Below are 19499 nucleotides of genomic sequence, written 5' to 3'. Positions count from 1 at the left end.
GACCACTGTGCTACGTCTTCCTACAGCATCCTAAAATCTGTCACATCCTCTGATAGTGAATTCTTTTCTTCACTCATGTGCATTAAGTAGTAATGATAATCCTCTTTTTTATAACACTGATTTCAGTACCCAAATGCTGCATTTTCAGACAGCATATGTGGGGTTTTTTTCCATGTAGAAGTAAATCTGGTGTTTAATTCTTTAAAAAAAAAAAAAGTTTACAAAACAGCAACAGTTATCCATGGCATATAAAACATAAATGCTTTGTGCCGTGATGTTTGTGTGTCATTAGAATAATTTAAAAAGCAAGTGATTTGATTGTGTTTGTGCTAATTATAATGTTTACAAATTAGGGAAAGATGCATTTAGTGGTCCACTGGGAAAAAGCTTTGAAACCTCTCATGTCTTCAAGCCTACAACACTGTCATTTATTCATAGATTCTTTCTAATACCTGGATGATTTGCTTTTTAGATTACTCTTGCATGGAAAACAATCCTCGGGAGGCTGCAGCTCCATGGAATTCAAAACCCAATTCACGTGGGTATGTGTGTGCATGGGTAGCTATTTAACCACCTTGTTTCCTTCTTCTTTTCAAGGTCCCCGGGTTCCGATGGTGACTGTTCACAGCACGACCGACGCACAGAGTAAGACTGGATTTATGCCTTGCGTTTCTGCAGTGAAATGTAGTCAGGCAGGACAGTAGGGTCTAGCTGCTCTTTGGTAAATTCATGAAAAGAGAGAGGGGGTGAGGGCACTGCCTAAAGGCAAATCTTCTCAGGGAGCCAGACCCTGAGTTCCAGCTCTCCCATGTTCCAGTCTGCAGTTAAAATTCTCCATTTGGGTTCCCGTGGATGTAGATGCATCTCTGAAATCCTTCTGTATACAGTGCTGTTCTAGGAATATTGCTCTTGGGGGTATGAGGATGGTGATTTGCAAATGTCATTTGTTATCAGCTTTCTCAAAAAATGCACAGTTCAGATTTCACATAAAATCTCGGAATCACAGAATAGCCTGGGTTGAAAAGGACCACAATGACCATCTCGTTCCAACCCCCTGCTATGTGCAGGGTCACCAACCATCAGACCAGGCTGCCCAGAGCCACATCCAGCCTGACCTTGGGTGTCTGCAGGGATGGGGCATCCACAACCTCCTTGGGCAACCTGTTCCAGTCCATCACCACCCTCTGAGTGAAAAACTTCCTCCTAATATCTAACCTAAACCTCCCCTGTCTCAGTTTAAAACCATTCCCCCTTGTCCTATCACTATCCACCCTCACAAACAGCCGTTCTCCCTCCTGTTTATACACTCCCTTCAAATACTGGAAGGCTGCAATGAGGTCCCCCTGGAACCTTCTCTTCTCCAAGCTAAACAATCCCAGTTCCCTCAATCTTTCTTCATAGGAGAGGTGCTCCAGCCCTCTGATCATTTTAGTGGCCCTCCTCTGGACCTGCTTTTTCTCCCTTCTTTTTGTCCATTTTTTTACCCCAAGTCAGCATGGCAGGGACACCCAGATGTCTTCCCTTCTGTTTCTTGTGAGCCTCCATGGCCTCACAGCAGGAGATGAGTCAGTCTTAGCTGAAACCAGCATTTATCTGCTCCTGTTGTTTCGATGAGAGATCCTTTCCTACCATTTTAATGTAGCATTTAGCCCAGCTTTAACCTGCTATTAGGGCTTTCAGACATTGCTGTAATACAAATAATAAGCACCTGCTTTATTCCTGCAGCTCTGTGTGGGGCTGGTAGCAGTTTATTAGCCATCAGTTTAGCTTAGCCGGACTTAGAACAACTCCCTGCTGCTGTGTCTTCAAAGGAACAGAGCAAAACAGTGTTTCACCCCAAACCAAATGTTTTTTGTGAAAAGCTGTGCTGCTTTGTTCCCCACTGAAGGCAGGAAGTGTCAAAGGATGGATTCCTATGACACCAGGATGTGTAGGAAAGAAAACATAAAATTTACCCTGAGTCATATGGGATTTTATGGCTTGTTTTCTCAGTTCCTATTGGCAACATGCATTTCAAGCCCTGATCCCACCTAGAAAGTTGGACTTGTGAACAGCAAGTACAGCATGCAACCCTAAATTCTGATTGATTTTTTTAAAATCGTATTTAAAACCAGATTTGTGACACACTGTAATCTTTGCTATTAAAATAGAAATGCTCAATAGTGTTCCATGCAGTGCCAGAAGCATCTGATGTAGTTAAGAAGATGTATGTACGCTTAACTCTAATTTACCCTTCCATTATTTTCAATTAATTTGTTCAAATTCAGATGTTCCTTTGCAGAAAAAAATACATGCACAAAACTTAGCAGCATTCTGGAAGAAGTTAGGTTAAAGCAATATGCTGCTCCACTGCCCTTTGGAGAAGCAACATCTCTGCTGTCCAAACCACACACTGCATCCTGCCCAGGACTGTCTGCTGCCATCTTGCTTACATGGTGACTGGCACTGATAGTTCATTTCTTCGTGCCTCTGTTTCCTCTCTGGTCTGAAATTTCCAGGTAAAAGCCTGGAGTGCCTCTGTACCCAAAGCTGCCCAGGCACAGCCAAGTGCAGAGGGATTATTATTTTATTTTTAACAGGTTTTATCCCTCATGAAACTGCTTCTGCTATAAATAGCAAAAGTTAGCATGTGCAGTTGTCCTGGTTGACAAAGATACAAGAATTGCTTTTTTTTTTTTTTTGGAGTCACAACGGGCAGCAAATAGCAAACTGCAAACGTTTCAATCCCTCTGCACCAGTGGCTGCTCATATCTCAGTCTCTGCACAAGGTAGTAGCAGTGGGATTTTAAAGCTCTGTCTTGCAGCTATGCAGGCTCCTTGCTGATGGCTGACACACCACCATTGAGGCAACCTTCAAGCCTTGTGAGCCATTTGGAAGTCATTCATGCATTATTGTTTGGCCATTGTTAATTTTTTCTTCCTCTTTCTCTGTTAGAGGATGCAGGTGGTTGCTTTTAAGATAGAGGGACATTCGAAACAAGCTTTTTATCTTAGAAGAAAGTAGACTTTCTGGTTTGTTGTCTGTACAAGCAGCCCCACCAACATCAGTGGGACTGAAAGGCAGAGTAACAAGTTACCTGGGTGCCTGAACCTGGATTCACAGATCTCGTCTATGCAAGTACAGAATATTTAGTCCCTTCTGCTCTCCATCCATTTTTATCTTTGTGTTTTTTCCCCTTAAATCCAATGCTTTCATTTAATAGTAGACATGGAGAGGGCTAACTCTAGTAGTGCATACAAGTGACAGTGCTCTTATGAACTGTGTTGCAGGCTCCTGTATAGTTTTACAAATTAATTTTGGGAGATTAAAATGATGGATGTTATATAAAACGGAGAAAAAAAAAGAAAAGAAAATGAAAGTCTTGACAAAGGAACATAAGACTGAAATTAGTCTGATTCTGATGGGTACATATGAGTAGTGCGTATTACACAGAAAGCTTGATCTAGTTGTGCACTGAACAAGCACCTGCTGAAATTCATGATTTTCTGCATATAATTAGCATTTCCATTGCTTTCCTTTTTCCCTCATTCTTCTTCTGAAAAAAGGGCATCTGACAGTTGCACGTTACTGAATTTGCTCATTTAATATGAGCGCATTACTCTATAGAGGGAGTTTGCCTCTGTATTCTGCAATAATCTGATAATAGGGCGTCGCTCCAAATATTATAGTGTGCTTACATTTAATTAAGCAATGACCATTTGTACTCTATAGACTCAATCTCCCTGTGGTCCTAAAGCAGAAAAGAAAGTCCTTTAGGAGATATGCCAATCTTTTTATTTCCTCCGTAGTCTTCTTGGCTTTCAAAAGATGCAATTATATGAACAAATAAAATGGCTTGACTAAATTCCCCTACGTGGCAGGCCCCTTTCTGCTGATAAAGCTACTTGTGTGTGCCGTAATTAAATGAGAATCTTAATATTTAACTAAATGTAATAGGCTGTTGCTTTGGCAGTTTCGTAGGGAATGTGATTTCAATAGGAATGAGACAGGCTTTTCAGAAGCAGGGTAAATAGTCTGGGAACCAATAGGATCGTACTGAAAGATGTGGGAAGGGTGTGTTTTTGTGGTGTGCCTGCCTTTTCAACAGAGGTGGGCAATGACAGCATGATTATTAGCTAAGTATTGCTGGAGGAGTTAGGATTACACATCTATTTATTGGTGCGTCTCTAAAGGGAAGGGACAATCAGCTAAACTCATCATTTGGTGCAAAGCCCTCTCTGGGTCCACAATGCACAAGTGATGCTCTGGGTCCCCCTGGTCCAAACCCAGCCTGACACCAGGGGGTCAAGCACTGCAGTGTGTTCCAAGGACTGAAATCCAAAGCTAGGACCTCACCATCTTTGAATCCCTCCCCATGGGGGTCAAGATCCTCATCATCACACATGGAAATGTTCCCTCAGGATGGGCCCTTTCCTTACCAACTAAGAAGGACTTGTTGTTTCTGTTGCTAGAGGTGGTCACTTTTTTGAAGAGGTCCTCAAGGGCCAGGATGTGAGCTATAAAGGTTAATTCCTTTATGAGACTTAAAGGAAGAAGGAAGGAATCTTCTATTCCCATCCCAGACAGTTCTTGGATAAGAGAAACAAGAAAAATAAACAATTGCTGAAACACACCTTGCAAACTGGTAGTGCTCCCAAACCTGATGTTTCTGTGATCTCTCTTCCCATGGTTTTCCTTTCAATTGGCTTTTTCATGAGTAGCACCACAACCTTGTCCTGAAGCATTCTAAATTCTTCTCCCTTTTCCCATTTTGTTATACATAGCTTGGCCACAGACTTCAGGGCCTCTTCATTTGACCCCTGGATTTGCATGTAGACATCTGACCGGGGCTCATAACCATGTCTCAACACAGATGGTCACACTCCCATAAGGAAAGCTGTGTTACAGATATTAAGGTGGCTATAAAATGTTAATGTGCATTTTCACAAACAATTTTAGAAGTTCTTGTGATCTTAATCCTTCTTCTTTCAGAAATTTTTGAGCTGGAGGTAAATGAAAATGTGCAGCTGGCTGTAAATGACAGGCAAATGCCTAAAGTAGAATACATGGAAATCAAGATAGATGATTACAGTAAGTAGCACTTTTCCTCTATCTTATTTTTCTTTTTAACTACTATTGCTGCAGAATGATACAGTCGTCTTGCCTAGACTGGCAGGAGGAAAAATGACTTTGGCTCTCAATTTACACACAGTTAGCAAAGCACTCTCTTAGGATGTGCTTCACAAGGAAGTTATTACTGAGACAGGATTGGATGAGAATGCAGCTAAAGAAAAGCAAAATGATTGGATTGGGCGGCGGTGTGTTTTTCTTTTCTCCTTTGACAATTTTCTTTGCAGATGAAAATCCACTCTGAGAATTGACACAGTGTGGTGCTCCCATTGCTCAGGGCATTCGCCATAGCTCAAGTGGTTTATTATCTAAGATGGGTGTGAAGTGGGATAGTGTATGTGCTTGCTGGCTACAGCTGGGACTGCCTTTCATTGTATGGTATTGAACCACAGTGAATGAACCTGACTGCCCCTTGGAGTCATTCAGGAGTCTTTGAGAAAGCCATATCATTTGATAGGGCTGAAAAAAAAAAAAAAATTCAACAAAAGCCAAGAGATTTCATCTGGAGTAAAGCAAACAGAAAAATGGAGCAGTTTATATCAGCGCCTGGCACATTGTTTGCACCATTTGTGTAATTGTTTTCCCCGTGTATCTGTATGCCAAAGGGGATGAAAAGAAAGAAAACCTAGTGGCAAATAGGTAAAGTGTAGGCATTTTCTGCCTACCTCTATAGCTGCACCTGGACCAACCTAATAAGCATCTGCTGTGGTTGTAAGCAGATAGAATACATGGAAAATCCACATATTCATCATTCTGAATTTCCTCCCCAGAGCCCTAGTTTGTGTGTATGGCAGTAACTCTAAAAAAAAACACAGATCCTGGATTCAAATGACACGTTGGGATTTTGGCATTTCCCATGTCAAAAAGCAGCACACCTCTCAGGGCATATAAAATGAAGGCAGGGAGGTGTGACTGATGGCAGGTTACTAATTTCAGCCGTTACCAGTTGTTAAAAAAAAGTGTGAAGCAAAGGCTGAAAGGCATTTGAAAAGGATAACAATGGCTCCAAAATGTTCTGCTTGCCACACTGGTGTTAGGAGTGCATAAAATAAGACTTCTAAGCCTCACATGCAGCAGAAGGAGACAGTCAAAAAGATGATACCTATCCCCTCCATCAGCCAGCTCATTGTGGTAGTGTCAGCTGATGGTGAATAACTCAGGTTGATGCTCAATGTCTTACATGCAGGTATCACTGATGCTGGATTCTGCCCATTTAACCAAATATATGTAATAAATACAAATTGGCTGTTTGTATGTCCTCCTTATGTCTCCGTGGCCTTGGGCTGAACAGCCCTGGGAACACTGCAAGTGTGGTGCTTATTTATATTTAAAGTCAAGCGATGGCTTTTTGGGCTGTCCCTGGGCCATTGATCCAATTTGGAGTCCATTAGCATTCAGATGGAATAACTAATTAGGCGGAGTGTCAGACAATGATTGCAAAGCAATCTACTTAAACCGCGCAGCTAATGTGTGTATTAATCTATTGAAAATGCTCCTAATACCGATTTAATTGCCGGGCCTTTGCTAATCTGGATTGTGGTTAACATTTTAAATATAAATGTGCTCTCGTTGATGTGGAAGGCATTCAGATGGGAGCATTCAGCTGTCAATACCAGGCCATCAAAAGTAGTTAAAGGAGCTGTGGTGAGAGTCCCCATGCCATGGGGACCTTGGGCATTTTCCACTTTTGTTGGCTTGGAACCAGCCATGCCATGCAGCCTTCAAGATGGTTACCTGCTGCTTTAGTCTACCATTTAGGCCCCCTAAAAATCAGGATTAAAACACACCACACTTAATTGGGTCTTAAATTATCATCCTCTTTGCCTCTTTCCTCCCTCCTCTGCTGCCCTGAAGTATTGATTTCTGGCTGTGTCACTCATACAGCTGCTGAGCAGGAAAATTATAGCTATTGCCAGATGTTAATTGAATGCTGTAAAGGAGATGCATGACCAAGCAGCACACTCTCTTCTCTCAATATACATTTCTTGTCACCTCAGCTACTATAATTTGGTCTTTTCACTGACAACAGCTGTGTTCCTAAGGTGTTATTTAGCAGCATGTCTGACGAAATGCTGTGTTGTTCCTGTTCATAAGTAGCCAAAACACCAGAAATATGTACTATCATTATGTTGGTTTTCCTATACTAAAGACACACTGTCATTTGTTGTTTTCTTGCCTAGAATTACCAATGCAGATCCTAAAGCCAGCAACGTTTTCAGACATGGCGCACTATCCCTTGCTTTTAGTTGTGTAAGTTTTCACTCTTCTTTTGTTTCTCTTCACGTTATTATGGCAGTGTGGAAGTTTCAACTTTTAAGATATGACACAATGAGTAGTAGACTGTTTAACACCTGAAGTCCTTTGCTTTTCCCTTCCAAATGCCTCACATGAGAGCTGGGCGAGGTTGGACATGGATTTCTTCTCTCATATGTTTGAGCCAAGGGTTTCTCTTCCCAGGCGGATGCCCTAGTCAATTCCTACATGCATTGTAGGATTTTTTTGCAGTTGTTGCAAATATATTCCCAATTCAGTTATTTGGGGAGCAGAAACACTGGGAGAAAGAAAAGATGGACGTGGTCTTTCTATCGTGGCATTAAGGTGCACACCTGGTTCAGAGAGAAATAGGGCCCTAACTCTGTGCCACTGAGCAGAGTGTGTTAAGTGCTTCTTTGAGAAGGGCTGGGAGTGGCTGACCTGGGCAAGCAGGAGATCCAGCATAAGGGATCTCAGCTCTCCATGGTTTGCGTTGTTTGTATCAGCAAACCTCAGGCAAAAGAGAGACTTGTTTCCATCCAAAGCAGGAGCTATGTCTGCTGAGACACTGTAGGAAGGGGAGCATCCTGATTTCCTTCTTAGTGCCTTTGAAGATCTCCACAATTCTAGCATTTATATTAGGCAGGTAGAATTTCCTCCTGGAGAGCACAGTAGATGGGTATCTCTTTATGCAACATTTATTAATAATAATATGCAGAACTGTGTTTTTTCTGGAAATTTGGGAAGAATCCAGGGAAGGGAATTGACTGACCTTGGAGGCACCTTCCTGGCCCCCTGCATCCTGCTGTATCACTTGCTCCCTGCCAGGGGATGCCCTGCAGCAGAGAAGCCCCATGTAGGAGTGAGAGAGGTGTGCCTGAACACTACACAGCACTTCCTTCCATGAAGGACAAAAACACTGCAATAAGCATGCCATTACATCACAGAATTACTGCAGAGAAAATGTACTTCATTAGACAAGCGCTTGAGGAAGATTGGTGCTCATCAAGCTAACAGCACTTGATTAGGCTGTCTCTGAAGCTGAATGTGCCTGGGTCTTGCCTGAATAAATGCAAATGACTGAAGTCACATGCATGTTAAAAATCTGCAATGAGTTGTCTAATGTTCCCAAGAACCTCCCCCCAGAAAGGACAAGAATTGGGTGGAAGTGCCTGCATCTCTACAGTAATCCCAACCTAAAATACTGTCTCTCAATACCATCACCTCTTGTTTTATCTGGGCTGTCTTGCAGAAGTGGGCTCAGTATTTCTTGAGGCAGTGCCCTTGTGCAGGCTCTGAGCAGAAGGTTGTGAAGGGAGTCTTGCCCATGTATTCCCCTTACTTTGGGCCAACCTGGGCATTTCTATGCTCTTGGTTTTACCACTTCAAGAAGTGTTCTTACCCTCTTCGCTTGCCTCAGTGGGAGGTGATAGACATGACTGACGTCTCCATCTGCAGCCACTCAAGAAGCTGATGGGAGAGGGGTGGTCTGCATTGGGTGAACTGGGGTGGTGGATGAAACTTGAGCACTTGCCACTGAAGCAAGAGAGGATGAATAGCTGCAGGTTTCAACCAGCACGTCTTAGCAGCATGCCAAGCCAGGCTCCTTGCAGCAAATCCTCCACCAGAAATATTCTGTCTTTGGGAGTGGTAGAGAAATGGAGACAGATTAGAGCCAGAGGTGGTAGAGAAGTAGATACAGGTGTTAATGAGGAAAATTCCACTGACTTCTGCATCGCATCACATCCCATTCCCACAGCAAGCCCTGGGAAGAGCTTTGTGCTCCCACTTAGTGATGTTGCCTTTGTTTCTCGAAGCACTGCACCTTTTCCTGATGCCTGTTTGTGTTTCAGGGATGGGACGCCGGGCAACCAGATCGTAACAGAGAGGTTTGAGGTGACGTGGGAGAGCGTGATGGTCAGCTTGCACAACGCCATCGTGCTGAAGTTCGACGGCCGCGGGAGCGGCTTCCAAGGCACTAAACTATTGCACGAGGTTAAGAGGAGGCTGGGCCTTTTGGAAGAGAAGGACCAGCTGGAAGCTGTCCGGTGAATGACACTGTTCTTGAAGAACGTCTTGAAGAACTTAAACTAAAAGAGGGGAGGTTTAGATTAGATGGTAGGAGGAAATTCTTTACTCAGAGGGTGGGGAGGCAGTGGCACAGGGTGCCCAGAGAGGTTGTGGATGTTGTCCCATCCCTGGAGGTGCTCCACACCATATTGGATGGGACTTTGGGCAGCCTGATATGGTGAGAGTGCCTGTTCTCAAGGCAGGGGCTTGGAACTGCATGGTCGTTAAGATGCCTCCAACCCAAGCCATTCTATGATTCTATGAACTTAATTAATTACTAATAATTACTCCAAGGCTGGCATTAGTCCTGCTTCCTTCGGCGGTATGTAGGGTAGAGCAGGAAGGAAGGACAATGTAATCCCATGGCTGTGATCAAGTGATGGCATGTGAGAGAGGGAGCTTGTGCCAGCCGGCGCAGATGGAGGAGAACAAACTTAAAGAGCTAAATTAGAGCACACTTATCTGTGTCACGTGTTCAAAGCCTGTTTATTTTTAGCTCTGTACAGTCATACAGCTGCAAACAAGCTGGAATATCAGCTCCTAGATTAATTTTTCACTGGGCTCGCGGTGGGAGAAAATGTACCTCTTTAAAACTTCACACTTTTTTAAAGACTTGTTTTTTTAAGTGTAAAATCCTAAACATCAAGTCCTGTCATATTGTTAGATTTACTCTGAGCACAATCACACTAAAACCACCAGCAGCGTAGTGTAATAGAAACAGCTTTATTGTGCCTTTCAGAGGTAGGGCTCTGCTGTGTCAAAGGGAAAAGTGTTTTTAATTCACAGTTTCTCCCCTCATATTCTAGGACAATGCTGAAAGAGCATTACATCGATAAAATGCGAGTTGGTGTGTTTGGAAAGGTAACTTTTTTCTCTTATTCCTTTGCACTGCTGTGGTTGGCTGATGAGATTAAGCAGCTGAGCTAAATCCTGATTATGTTAATAGTGTTTTTAGTTATTATTTATTTTTGAGATCGGCTGCTTCTTGCTCAGAGATGTTGATGATGAAAGCTTTTGTTTTATCAATGCATTCGTCCATGTGTGTAAATTAACTTCTGGGTGCAGAAAGTGACAATTTGCCAGAAAAATGCTGTCATCATTAATTACTTTTTCCCCTTGCAAACTTTCATTTTCTTTGCATCCCTTAAGGCCTATGGGTGTGTGGGTGGATCTAGCTCGTATTGTACAAACGTTCCACAGCAGTTCTGATTTCTGAGCTGACTCACAGCCCAGCGTGTGCCCGGCTGGGAAACAGCAATTGCAAAGTACACACAATTTGAAATGAACATGGGACTGCGAGTAGAAGCTGTTTGTTGTGGGAGATACGGGCTTAGAGTGAGCGCTGAGAGCTGCACATACAGCAGCATCTCTGTGGGGAATTGTTAACAGACTGATGGCAGACACCAAAATTATGATGTCCGTTTTAAAAAAGGAAGTGCTGAGATGATATTTGGGAGAGCTGGTATATCTGAGCAGACCTACAGCCACGTAGTGGGTTAAGAAGAGGCAGGCTCTGGGGCACACAACCCTTCTGACTCAGGAGAGTGCAGCGAATGCAGAGCTCATCCTCAGCCATGGCTGTGGTCCCTTGTTCCCTGCTTCTCCAGGACCAGGTGCTGAGGGCTCTGTAACAGCCAAGAGGCTCCTGCAAGGTCTCAAGTGCCCTGTTCTATACCCAAAAGCAGCAATGTGTCACTGCATGACTGCTGATGTCCCTGTCCTGTTTGTGTTCTAGGACTATGGTGGCTACCTGAGCACTTACATGCTTCCAGCTGGCGAAGAAAACCAGGTGTTTGCGTGTGGAGCTGCTCTTTCCCCACTGACAGACTTCAAACTATATGGTAAACATCATCCCAGAGCCCAGAGGCTGCCTCTCTGACTGCAAATGATGTGTCTACCCTACCCTTACCCAGTGCTCTTCTCTTTCTTTCCCAAGATCCTGCTAGTTTTACATCATGTGTTTTCTCAGGACCAGCTATAAAGACTATAAACTACTTTTACCATCCAGCCTCTATCACCAACCTGTACTGAACATGATTCCTTCTTGCCTGACTCGTTCCTCCATGGGAGCTGCAGTGCAGTCCCCATCCTGTGCTGGTGATCCCCCTGGTTCCCTATTGCTGATACCCCATGCACACAGTGGTCCTTCCTCTCAGGGTCACCACTTTCCTTTGCACTAAGTGTCAGTGAAATCAGAAAGCCAGTGGTGTTAAGCACTGCAGTTATCCCTGAGAGCAACAGGAGCTTGTAGTTGATGGAATCAGCCCCTTACAGAAGGGGCAAACGTGACACTCCTCCTCTTGTATCTCAGTTGCAATAAGTAAATAAAAAATAGTTCTTCTGTTACTGATAGACATAGTGACGATGAAAGCCTGTGATATTGTATGTATCATGATTATATTTTCTAAAACTTTTAGAAATAAATCTATTAAGGCTTCAGTAGAAAATAAGCACTCTTTTAGCATCTGTAGTATTTGGCTTAGAAGTGCCGATGTACTCAAGTATGACTGAAAGGTATGTTTTCTTTGTTTCTTTTCAAGCTTCAGCATTTTCTGAAAGATACTTGGGTTTGTATGGGATCGATAACAGAGTGTATGAGGTAAGTGCATGGACACTGTATCTCATAAGATGTGAAAGGGGTTTTAACTCTTCCTCCATGTGTTCTCTGCTGGGAAAGGAACAAGAACACGCAACAGACTGACCAATAAAACTGTCTGTATTTAAGAGGCAGGAAGGTATCATTAAGTCTACTTACAGCCTTTGTCATCTTCACAGTAATTATAGTTATTCTTTTTTTTTTAAATTGATTAGTCTTCATGTCCACCTCTCTACATTGGGTAAATATAGATATTTCAATTTAACCTATTGAAAGAACTGAGGCCTAGAAACTCAGATGTACCCATACAGTCACAACCTCCATCCAAGTTCATCCCAATGGACTTATCATTTTGTTACCCTTTATGAGATGAATTTTGACCCACTTTCTTGAGGCAGATAGCTTCCTGAGCCTTGCAGTGGAAGCTCTTTCATGGTTATCTAGATTCTGTGTTCACTGTCTCTCAGATTTTGCACGGACCATTTCTAGTTCATGTTAAATTCTTTTTGTTCTTTTTGGAATTTAAAGGCAGATCAGTAGCAGTGAAGGCAAGCAAAAATATTGAAATAAGAAATTTAATAGAAATTAGAACTTTGAATTGCCACTTGCTTTTTGTGCATTGAAAAGTTGGCCTTATCGAAGAGCAGACTTGGCCTCTTCAGGGTTCTTCTTGGTTGAGTGACCTAGGATAAAGCCCTGAAGGGAAGAGGAGCCAAAAAACCTGGTTTATGCTCAAAGATCACCTACTCTAAGCTCAGGAGCATCCCAACAAAAAGAAGTCAGGCAAAAATGCCAAAAGGCATGGATGGATGAACAGGGAGATCCTGGCCAAAGGGGGAAATGCAGCTCCCATTTTTAAAAAGAAAAACAGAAGACTTGGAGAGATACAAGCCAGTCATTCTCACCTCTGTGCTCAGCAATATCATGGAGCAGATCCTACTAGAAACTATTTTAATGCACACAAAAAACAGAGTTGACTGGGAACAACCAGCGTGACTTCGCTAAGGGTAAATTGTGCCTGACAAATTTGCTGGCCTTCTGCAGTGTGGTCATAGCATTGGTGGAAAAGGGAAGAGCAGCTGACACAATCTGCCTGACTTGTACAAAGCATTTGACACCATTTCATGTTACATCTTTGTCTCTAAATTGGAGAGATACGGATGTGATGGATGGACCACTCAGTGCATAAGGAATTGGCTGGATGGTTGCACTCATAGAGTTGTAGTCAGTGGCTCTGTGTCCACATGGAGACCAGTGATTCTCCCTGTTTTGTGAGACCCAGTGCTGCATTCTGGGGCCCTCAGTACAAAAAGGACATGGTTCTGTTCAAACAGGTCTATAGAAAGCCACAAGGATGCTCTGAGAGCTGGAGCACCGATGGTGGATGGATTTAGATTCGGCCTTAGGAAAAAAGTCTTCACATGAGGGCAGTGAGGCACTGGCATAGGCTACCCAGAGAAACTGTGGGTGCCCCATCCCTGAAGATGTTAAGGGCCAGGTTGTATGAGGTTTTGGACAACCTACTCTAGTGGGAGGTGTCCCTGCCCATGACAGGGAGGTGGAAATGCATGGACTTCAAGGTGCTTTCCAACCCAAACCATTCTATGATCCTTCTTAGGATTATCTGCTAGGAACAGCACTTGAGCTCATTGCAGACCATGCACTCCTCCAGGCACAGCTCCTAACTGATACACATCACCTACATTCTGCAGTTAAACCACAGATTGCTTAAGGAATAAGGATTACTCCTATCCTGTGAACCATCCACGAAGTTCATGAAAGTAATATCAGTAAAGATCAGCTGTAGACTCCAAAAAGCCTGTATTGTCCTATGGCAAGGTGCAACTGAAGAAGCATCAATCAGGGAGTAATAGGAAGGAGAACAGACTGCAAGGTACATGCATACACCATCAAAGAACTTGGATATCATGGCTGAGAGGATGAGAGTTAAGTTCAAGGATATCAGGATGATCAGAGTCAACTCTTGCAAAATTAGTAAATACTTGCTAAGTCCATACAGAGTGTAGTATTTGCAGTCACTCCAACTAATAATATATCCCTTGTGAATCTGGAAGTTGGCTGGAGACTAAAGATTCACAGCAGTAAATACTTGAGAACCTCCTTTGGTCCACCTGAGCTCATCAGTGCCACCTTTCAAACCGTACCAAAGTTATTGCAGCTCACTGAACCCATTTTAGCACGTGCAGTTAGGCTTTTTTTTTTTTTTTTTGTCAGTGCATTTTATTCAATTTGGAATATTCACTTTGACTTTTCCCACGTGTTCTACAGTTGAGGCTTTTGCTGAACATTAAAGTATTAAAATAGATGAGGGTCTCTGACCTCTTCGTGCTGCTGGTGCAGAGCATGGGAGGAGCAGTGGAAGTCTGTTTTACCTCTAGAATGAGTCAAGTGGCTGAGAGAATATGCTGTGCTGGTGTCTGCTTGTTATGCATGTGAGGGAGTATCAAATGGAATTAAGTGCTTCTGTTCCCCCCATATGAATTGCTAATTTCTTGCGAGAGTTTTAATCTTATTGCAACCTCTACCTTCACAGATCACCAGATTAGAACACAGAGTCTCATTACTGAAGGAACAGACATTTTTGATCATTCATGCTACTGCTGACGGTAAGTTAGCCCATCACTTGAGTTCGTTATGTATTTGAGATGGCTTTGATTTTTCTTAATTAAATTTGCCTCTTTAATGACTGTAATCTGTTTCTACAGAAAAAATCCATTTTCAGCATACTGCGGACCTTATCACACACCTAATTAAGGCAAAGGCTAATTACAGCTTGCAGGTACAATATGTGTTTCCTTTTTTCATATTTGAACAGTTATTTCCCAGTCTGAACTCAAGCTGCTATTATGAAACAAGCTTCGAAAAGCCACTTGCAAATACAGCCTGGCAATAGAAGCAGAATCAGCTTATAATGTGTTCCCATGTATTCACGTGCTAACTTGATATCACTGTTTTGTTTTGGATAGTTGTTGGACGGTTATTGAATTAGAGTAAATTAGATTTTGCAAGGAGTATCTCTAAGGAGTTGATGGCTGCTATCTTTCAATGGGAACAGCAGGCTGAAATCAGGATGAATTACAGATACAAAGGGCTCGAAATTAAATCAGCTGGAAAAGTTAGGGGGATAAATGTTTCTCAAATCTGACATCCCTGAGAGACACACACCGGTCAGAAAAGCCCCTCTTTCTGCTGAGTTACAGCTCTGATTTGCTGAACTGCCTGTATCTTTGCTGCAGTGATGCTGCAGCTTCCAAAAGAAGCCCATCCACAGACAATGGGGATGGTCCCTGTCCTCTGTTGTCTGCTGAGCCACAGTCAGAGGAGAGTGCCAGCAGTCAGACCTGCCATGGCAGGGACTGCAGCTCGCAGTGTAGATGGTCTTATTGCAGTGCCCATACCCTACTAACACTTCATCTACTGAATACCAGCTCCCTCTGGCTGCACTTCTGCAGTTTCACATGAGCTCCATCAGCTTCCAAAGGCAGAAGGATGGAGCACAGGCACTGGGGCTATGAAAGGAGCCTGGAAGGGATTTGATGGCTGCTAAGAGGACTAAGGGTTCAGTACACATTCCCAGTGAAGAAGCATTGATGCTTTGGAGCTTGAAGGCAGCCATGGGGTAGGTGCCCCTTAAAGATTTATTGAGGAGTGAGTGGAGGGATCAAAGATTTACGCTGTGGATGGAGGCACTCAGAGCAGCAATGGGAGCCCTCAGTCCTACCTGTGAGGATTCAGTCCAAGAGGCACATTGCCTACCACTCAGTACCCCACTCTAGACAAACAGTGATGATTCTTGCTTTCCTTCAATGTGTGCAGAAGTTACTTACTTCTTACTGGGTGGTTTGGTTCTGTTTTGCTTGAACTTGTTCAGAACAAGATTAAATGGAATGCCCACCTACAAAAACGTTCCTTTTGCTTCAAGTGTGCTCTCAGTGCACTGGATTAAGCTGGGCCTTGTGGCATCCACGGAAAGACACAGGGTGACCAGTGGGCTGAGTGCTCAGTTCCAACACTTCAAGCTTCTTACTGTGTATTTCCTTGCTTCTTTGCAGATTTACCCTGATGAAAGCCATTATTTCAGCAATCCAGCATTAGAGCAGCATTTGTACAACTCCATTGTCAACTTCTTTGCATCGTGTTTCCAAGTTCAGGACAAACTCCCAATAGCTCCACTGAAAGAGGAGGAGGACGATGATTAACCCTGTGTGTCTGTGCTAAGCACAAGGCAGATCCCTCTAACAATATGCAACTGGATCATTTTCCTGAAGAAAGAGATGTTATGTTGTTAGCATGTATTTAAAGACAACTGAAAGCAGCTCCTCTGCTTTACTTGACAGCAACTCCTTCCTAGATGGAAGAACATTAAGCATGGTGAACTCAGCAGAAACTGCTGTCTGAAATTAACTCATCACAACCAACATCTTCTTTTTCTTTTCTCCTTTTTTTTTTTTTTCCTTTTTCTCTCCTTTTACTTTGCCACAAAGTGACTTCTGGTGTGAAAGTGGCAAAACGTTGGACTTGAAGGAACACCCCATGAAAACACTTTAAGGACTGGAAGATGTGATGTCCTTCCCTGCAATCGAGCAGCAGCCCTGAAATCCATCATTCATATTACGTTCCTATAGTTAGCATCACACTTTGTCAAAAAAAAAAATCTAACCTAATACACAGAAAAGATTATAGCACAGTTATTTTAAAGGACGCTTATTCATGCATATTTGCCTGCTCTTTCCCATGATTAGAAGGTTTGGCATTGCTACAGGACATACAAATTCAGTTGTGCAAACTGTCACTATAGTTACACTGATGTTTACTTTCCTGTAACTATTTCTTAATTTTTTATAGCTTTTACTTCTGTTTTCATCTGGTCTCATGCTTACCTTATTAGCTTCTCAGCTCGTTCTGGGTGAGGAAAAAACATATGAGGAATTAACCAACCCTCTTTAGACCTTAGAGGTCTGGAGAAGCAATGAGGGTCAGGGTAACCAGCCATCAGAAAATCTGTTACACTTAACAAAGGAAATCTCAATCTTGTGTTCCTGGCATAGCCTTTACTCACAAGATTGACAGTTTTCTTTGGCAGCCTTGAAAAATACACACATAAATAGCCTGAATCAGCTTAACATTGAGACACGTTTACAGTACTAAAGAAAAATATGTGATGGTCATAACTTCTTTTGGTTTTCGTTTTTTTAATTTCTGGTTGGCAGCCTGTTGGGAGAAGGCTAGATTAGGTTTTGGCAGCAGGAATTTGTGGCAGATACTTTGCAGATCATCTCATAAAGCCATTTAAACAGAACCAGTATGCTCAGATTTATTGCACATGCTGTCTGTGGCTTAGTTTTATTCCAGGTCGATGATTAGCGTTTGGTTATCTCTTCTGCTCGCATGAGCTTTGCCAGGCATATTAGATTAAAAAAAAAAATTAGGAACATCTTTTGCTTTAAAATATCATTTCTACATTGCAGTGCAAAGCAACTTTTAAAACTTCTTGTGAAAATATTTCAGCTCTCAGAAAGAAAATCAACGCTCATCCATTGCCATTTTCCCACCTGATAAGAATTTTGGCTAGCGTCTCTCCTTGTAAAATACTCTGACCAAATGTACAGCCAGTATTAATACTGTATATTTCATTTTGTTGTATATAAAGGAATGTAAGTCAGTTATTTGTCAGGTTCCCGACCCAATATTAGTCTTGTGTTCAGCGTGCATGCGATAACACTTCTTTGCTGATCAGGACTCTGTAGGAGTACTAGCTTGGAAATATAACAATTAATGTAATTTCTTTTCTTGTTTTGACAGCTTGAATGTCAATGCCGGTTTCTACTTTTTACATAGTACTGTGGCTAAGCTCACATCCTGACAGCAATGATGATGTTTCCATTGGTGTTCTTTAGCGTGTCTTTTTTGTTACCGTTACTTTAAGCTTTGAATGTTGGTTGTACTTCGACCATCATTAAAAAAAAAAAAAAAAATACTGATAAACCACAGAAGTTACTTAGTTTGGTTTGATTATCCTCTTTTATTTACAGTGCATCGACATTGTGTGAACAAGAACTGCGGTATAAACCTGCTTTATCCGGCAAAAGGCCAAATAGACAATAAGAATGCTGCGTGTCCAGATTTTGCTACACTGAACAGGCTCAACGGCCTCAAATGAACTTGACCTGAGAAATGTAAAAATCTGCTCTGTCCACAATCTTTTGTAGAAAGAACTTTAGGATGTGGCATGGTAGTGTTTGTTCATTCATGGAATAAAACATTATTTTACCACCCTGCTTGCTACTTCTGTTATTTAAAGTACTTAAATCAACGTCGAGAGGCTGGAAGTGCAGTTCCTGGTTGAATTGAATCCAAACTCCAGATGCAGGTCAGCTAGATGAAAACAAGCCTGTTAGCAGATACCAACCCATCAATAAACTATAGCGGACATTTTAATCTTTGTTGCCAGCAAACCCAGAAACAAGAAGCTTTAGTAGTGGCCCAGGGCAGGCAGATTGCACTCGTGCAAAATAGCTTTGCTAATATTTGGCTTTATTACCTAAATGTAACTAATATTTTTTTAATTGTCCAAACAAATCAAGCTCATACCCTCAGCTGGCATTTCTGGATGCCATCACGTTCAGCTGTAGCATCCCAAAGCAGGATAGAGCTAATGAGCAGTGCCCTACTAATTCAGGAGGAAACCACAGAGGAAAAAATGAGCCATTGCTGGCAGCTAATTAACAAAAATAGGCAGTCAGCCATGATTGTAATTGTCTGTGGGTTCAGGCATGGAGCAAACAAACCCATCTGAGTTCTGTTCATAAACTCATGCCAAGAGAAGGCTGCATCTGAATTTTGGGAAGGAAGAGCATGAGTGAAGGAGAAAGGATGCATGGGATGCTTACTGGAAGACAAGTGGAGGCTGCTGCTGCCAGTGGGGAGAAATGAGCATCTAATATGGGAATCCAAGGGAAAGATATTGGTGCTGGAACCTACAGGGGGCTGTGCTGGTACCAGGAGAGGTGCTCTCGTACGGCTTTTGCTCTCTGGCTTATGTTGTCCCTTTGAAGTGCACTCAGCATGTCAGTGGAGGTCACTGGATCTTTCTGTGTTACACGCATGGTCCAAGGGCACATCTGCCCGCCTTGGGGCTGTAGCATATCTGCCAGGTGTGCCTCTGAGAGAGTTGGGATGAGGACTCTTTTCTGTTTGCCCTGAGTAAATTCCCTCACCTTTTGGTTCTCTTTCTTACCTGGACTTCATATCTGCTTTCTAAAGAATAAGAAAAGGCAAAAAATAGAGAATATTAAAAAAAATAAGCACACACTGTCAGTTGCAGACTCCTTAATCACTGTCTCACACCACCTACTTAACAATCTGTATTTTCCTTTCTTTGTTCAGTCTCCAGCTCAATAGCTCCCAGCAGAGCTCAGGGCACTGCATCTTTTTCCCTCTTCACCTTTC

The 19499-nt window shown here is 42.6% G+C and overlaps 1 protein-coding gene across 3 annotated transcripts in view; it reads left to right on the top strand.

Annotated features, from left to right (window-relative positions):
• Window positions 1–18315, top strand: part of DPP6 (dipeptidyl peptidase like 6) — a 495216-nt gene extending 476901 nt beyond the window's left edge. For all 3 annotated transcript variants that reach the window (XM_090143146.1, XM_090143145.1, XM_031615945.2), the window contains exons 17-26: window positions 598–645; window positions 4973–5071; window positions 7291–7360; window positions 9217–9411; window positions 10240–10294; window positions 11169–11274; window positions 11974–12032; window positions 14584–14656; window positions 14756–14829; window positions 16103–18315. In XM_090143146.1, coding sequence (XP_089999272.1) covers window positions 598–645; window positions 4973–5071; window positions 7291–7360; window positions 9217–9411; window positions 10240–10294; window positions 11169–11274; window positions 11974–12032; window positions 14584–14656; window positions 14756–14829; window positions 16103–16249 — 926 coding nt within the window. In that variant the 3' untranslated portion in view covers window positions 16250–18315. The remainder of the gene's footprint in view (window positions 1–597; window positions 646–4972; window positions 5072–7290; window positions 7361–9216; window positions 9412–10239; window positions 10295–11168; window positions 11275–11973; window positions 12033–14583; window positions 14657–14755; window positions 14830–16102) is intronic.
• The last annotated feature ends 1184 nt before the right edge of the window (window positions 18316–19499 follow it).

This window comes from Phasianus colchicus, chromosome 6, assembly GCF_987193195.1.
Source record: "Phasianus colchicus chromosome 6, bPhaCol1.hap1.1, whole genome shotgun sequence".
In the NCBI taxonomy this organism is placed as follows: Eukaryota; Metazoa; Chordata; class Aves; order Galliformes; family Phasianidae; genus Phasianus; species Phasianus colchicus.
The sequence above is the reverse complement of the archived record's forward strand: the minus strand, read 5'-3'. Positions and strand labels throughout refer to the sequence as shown.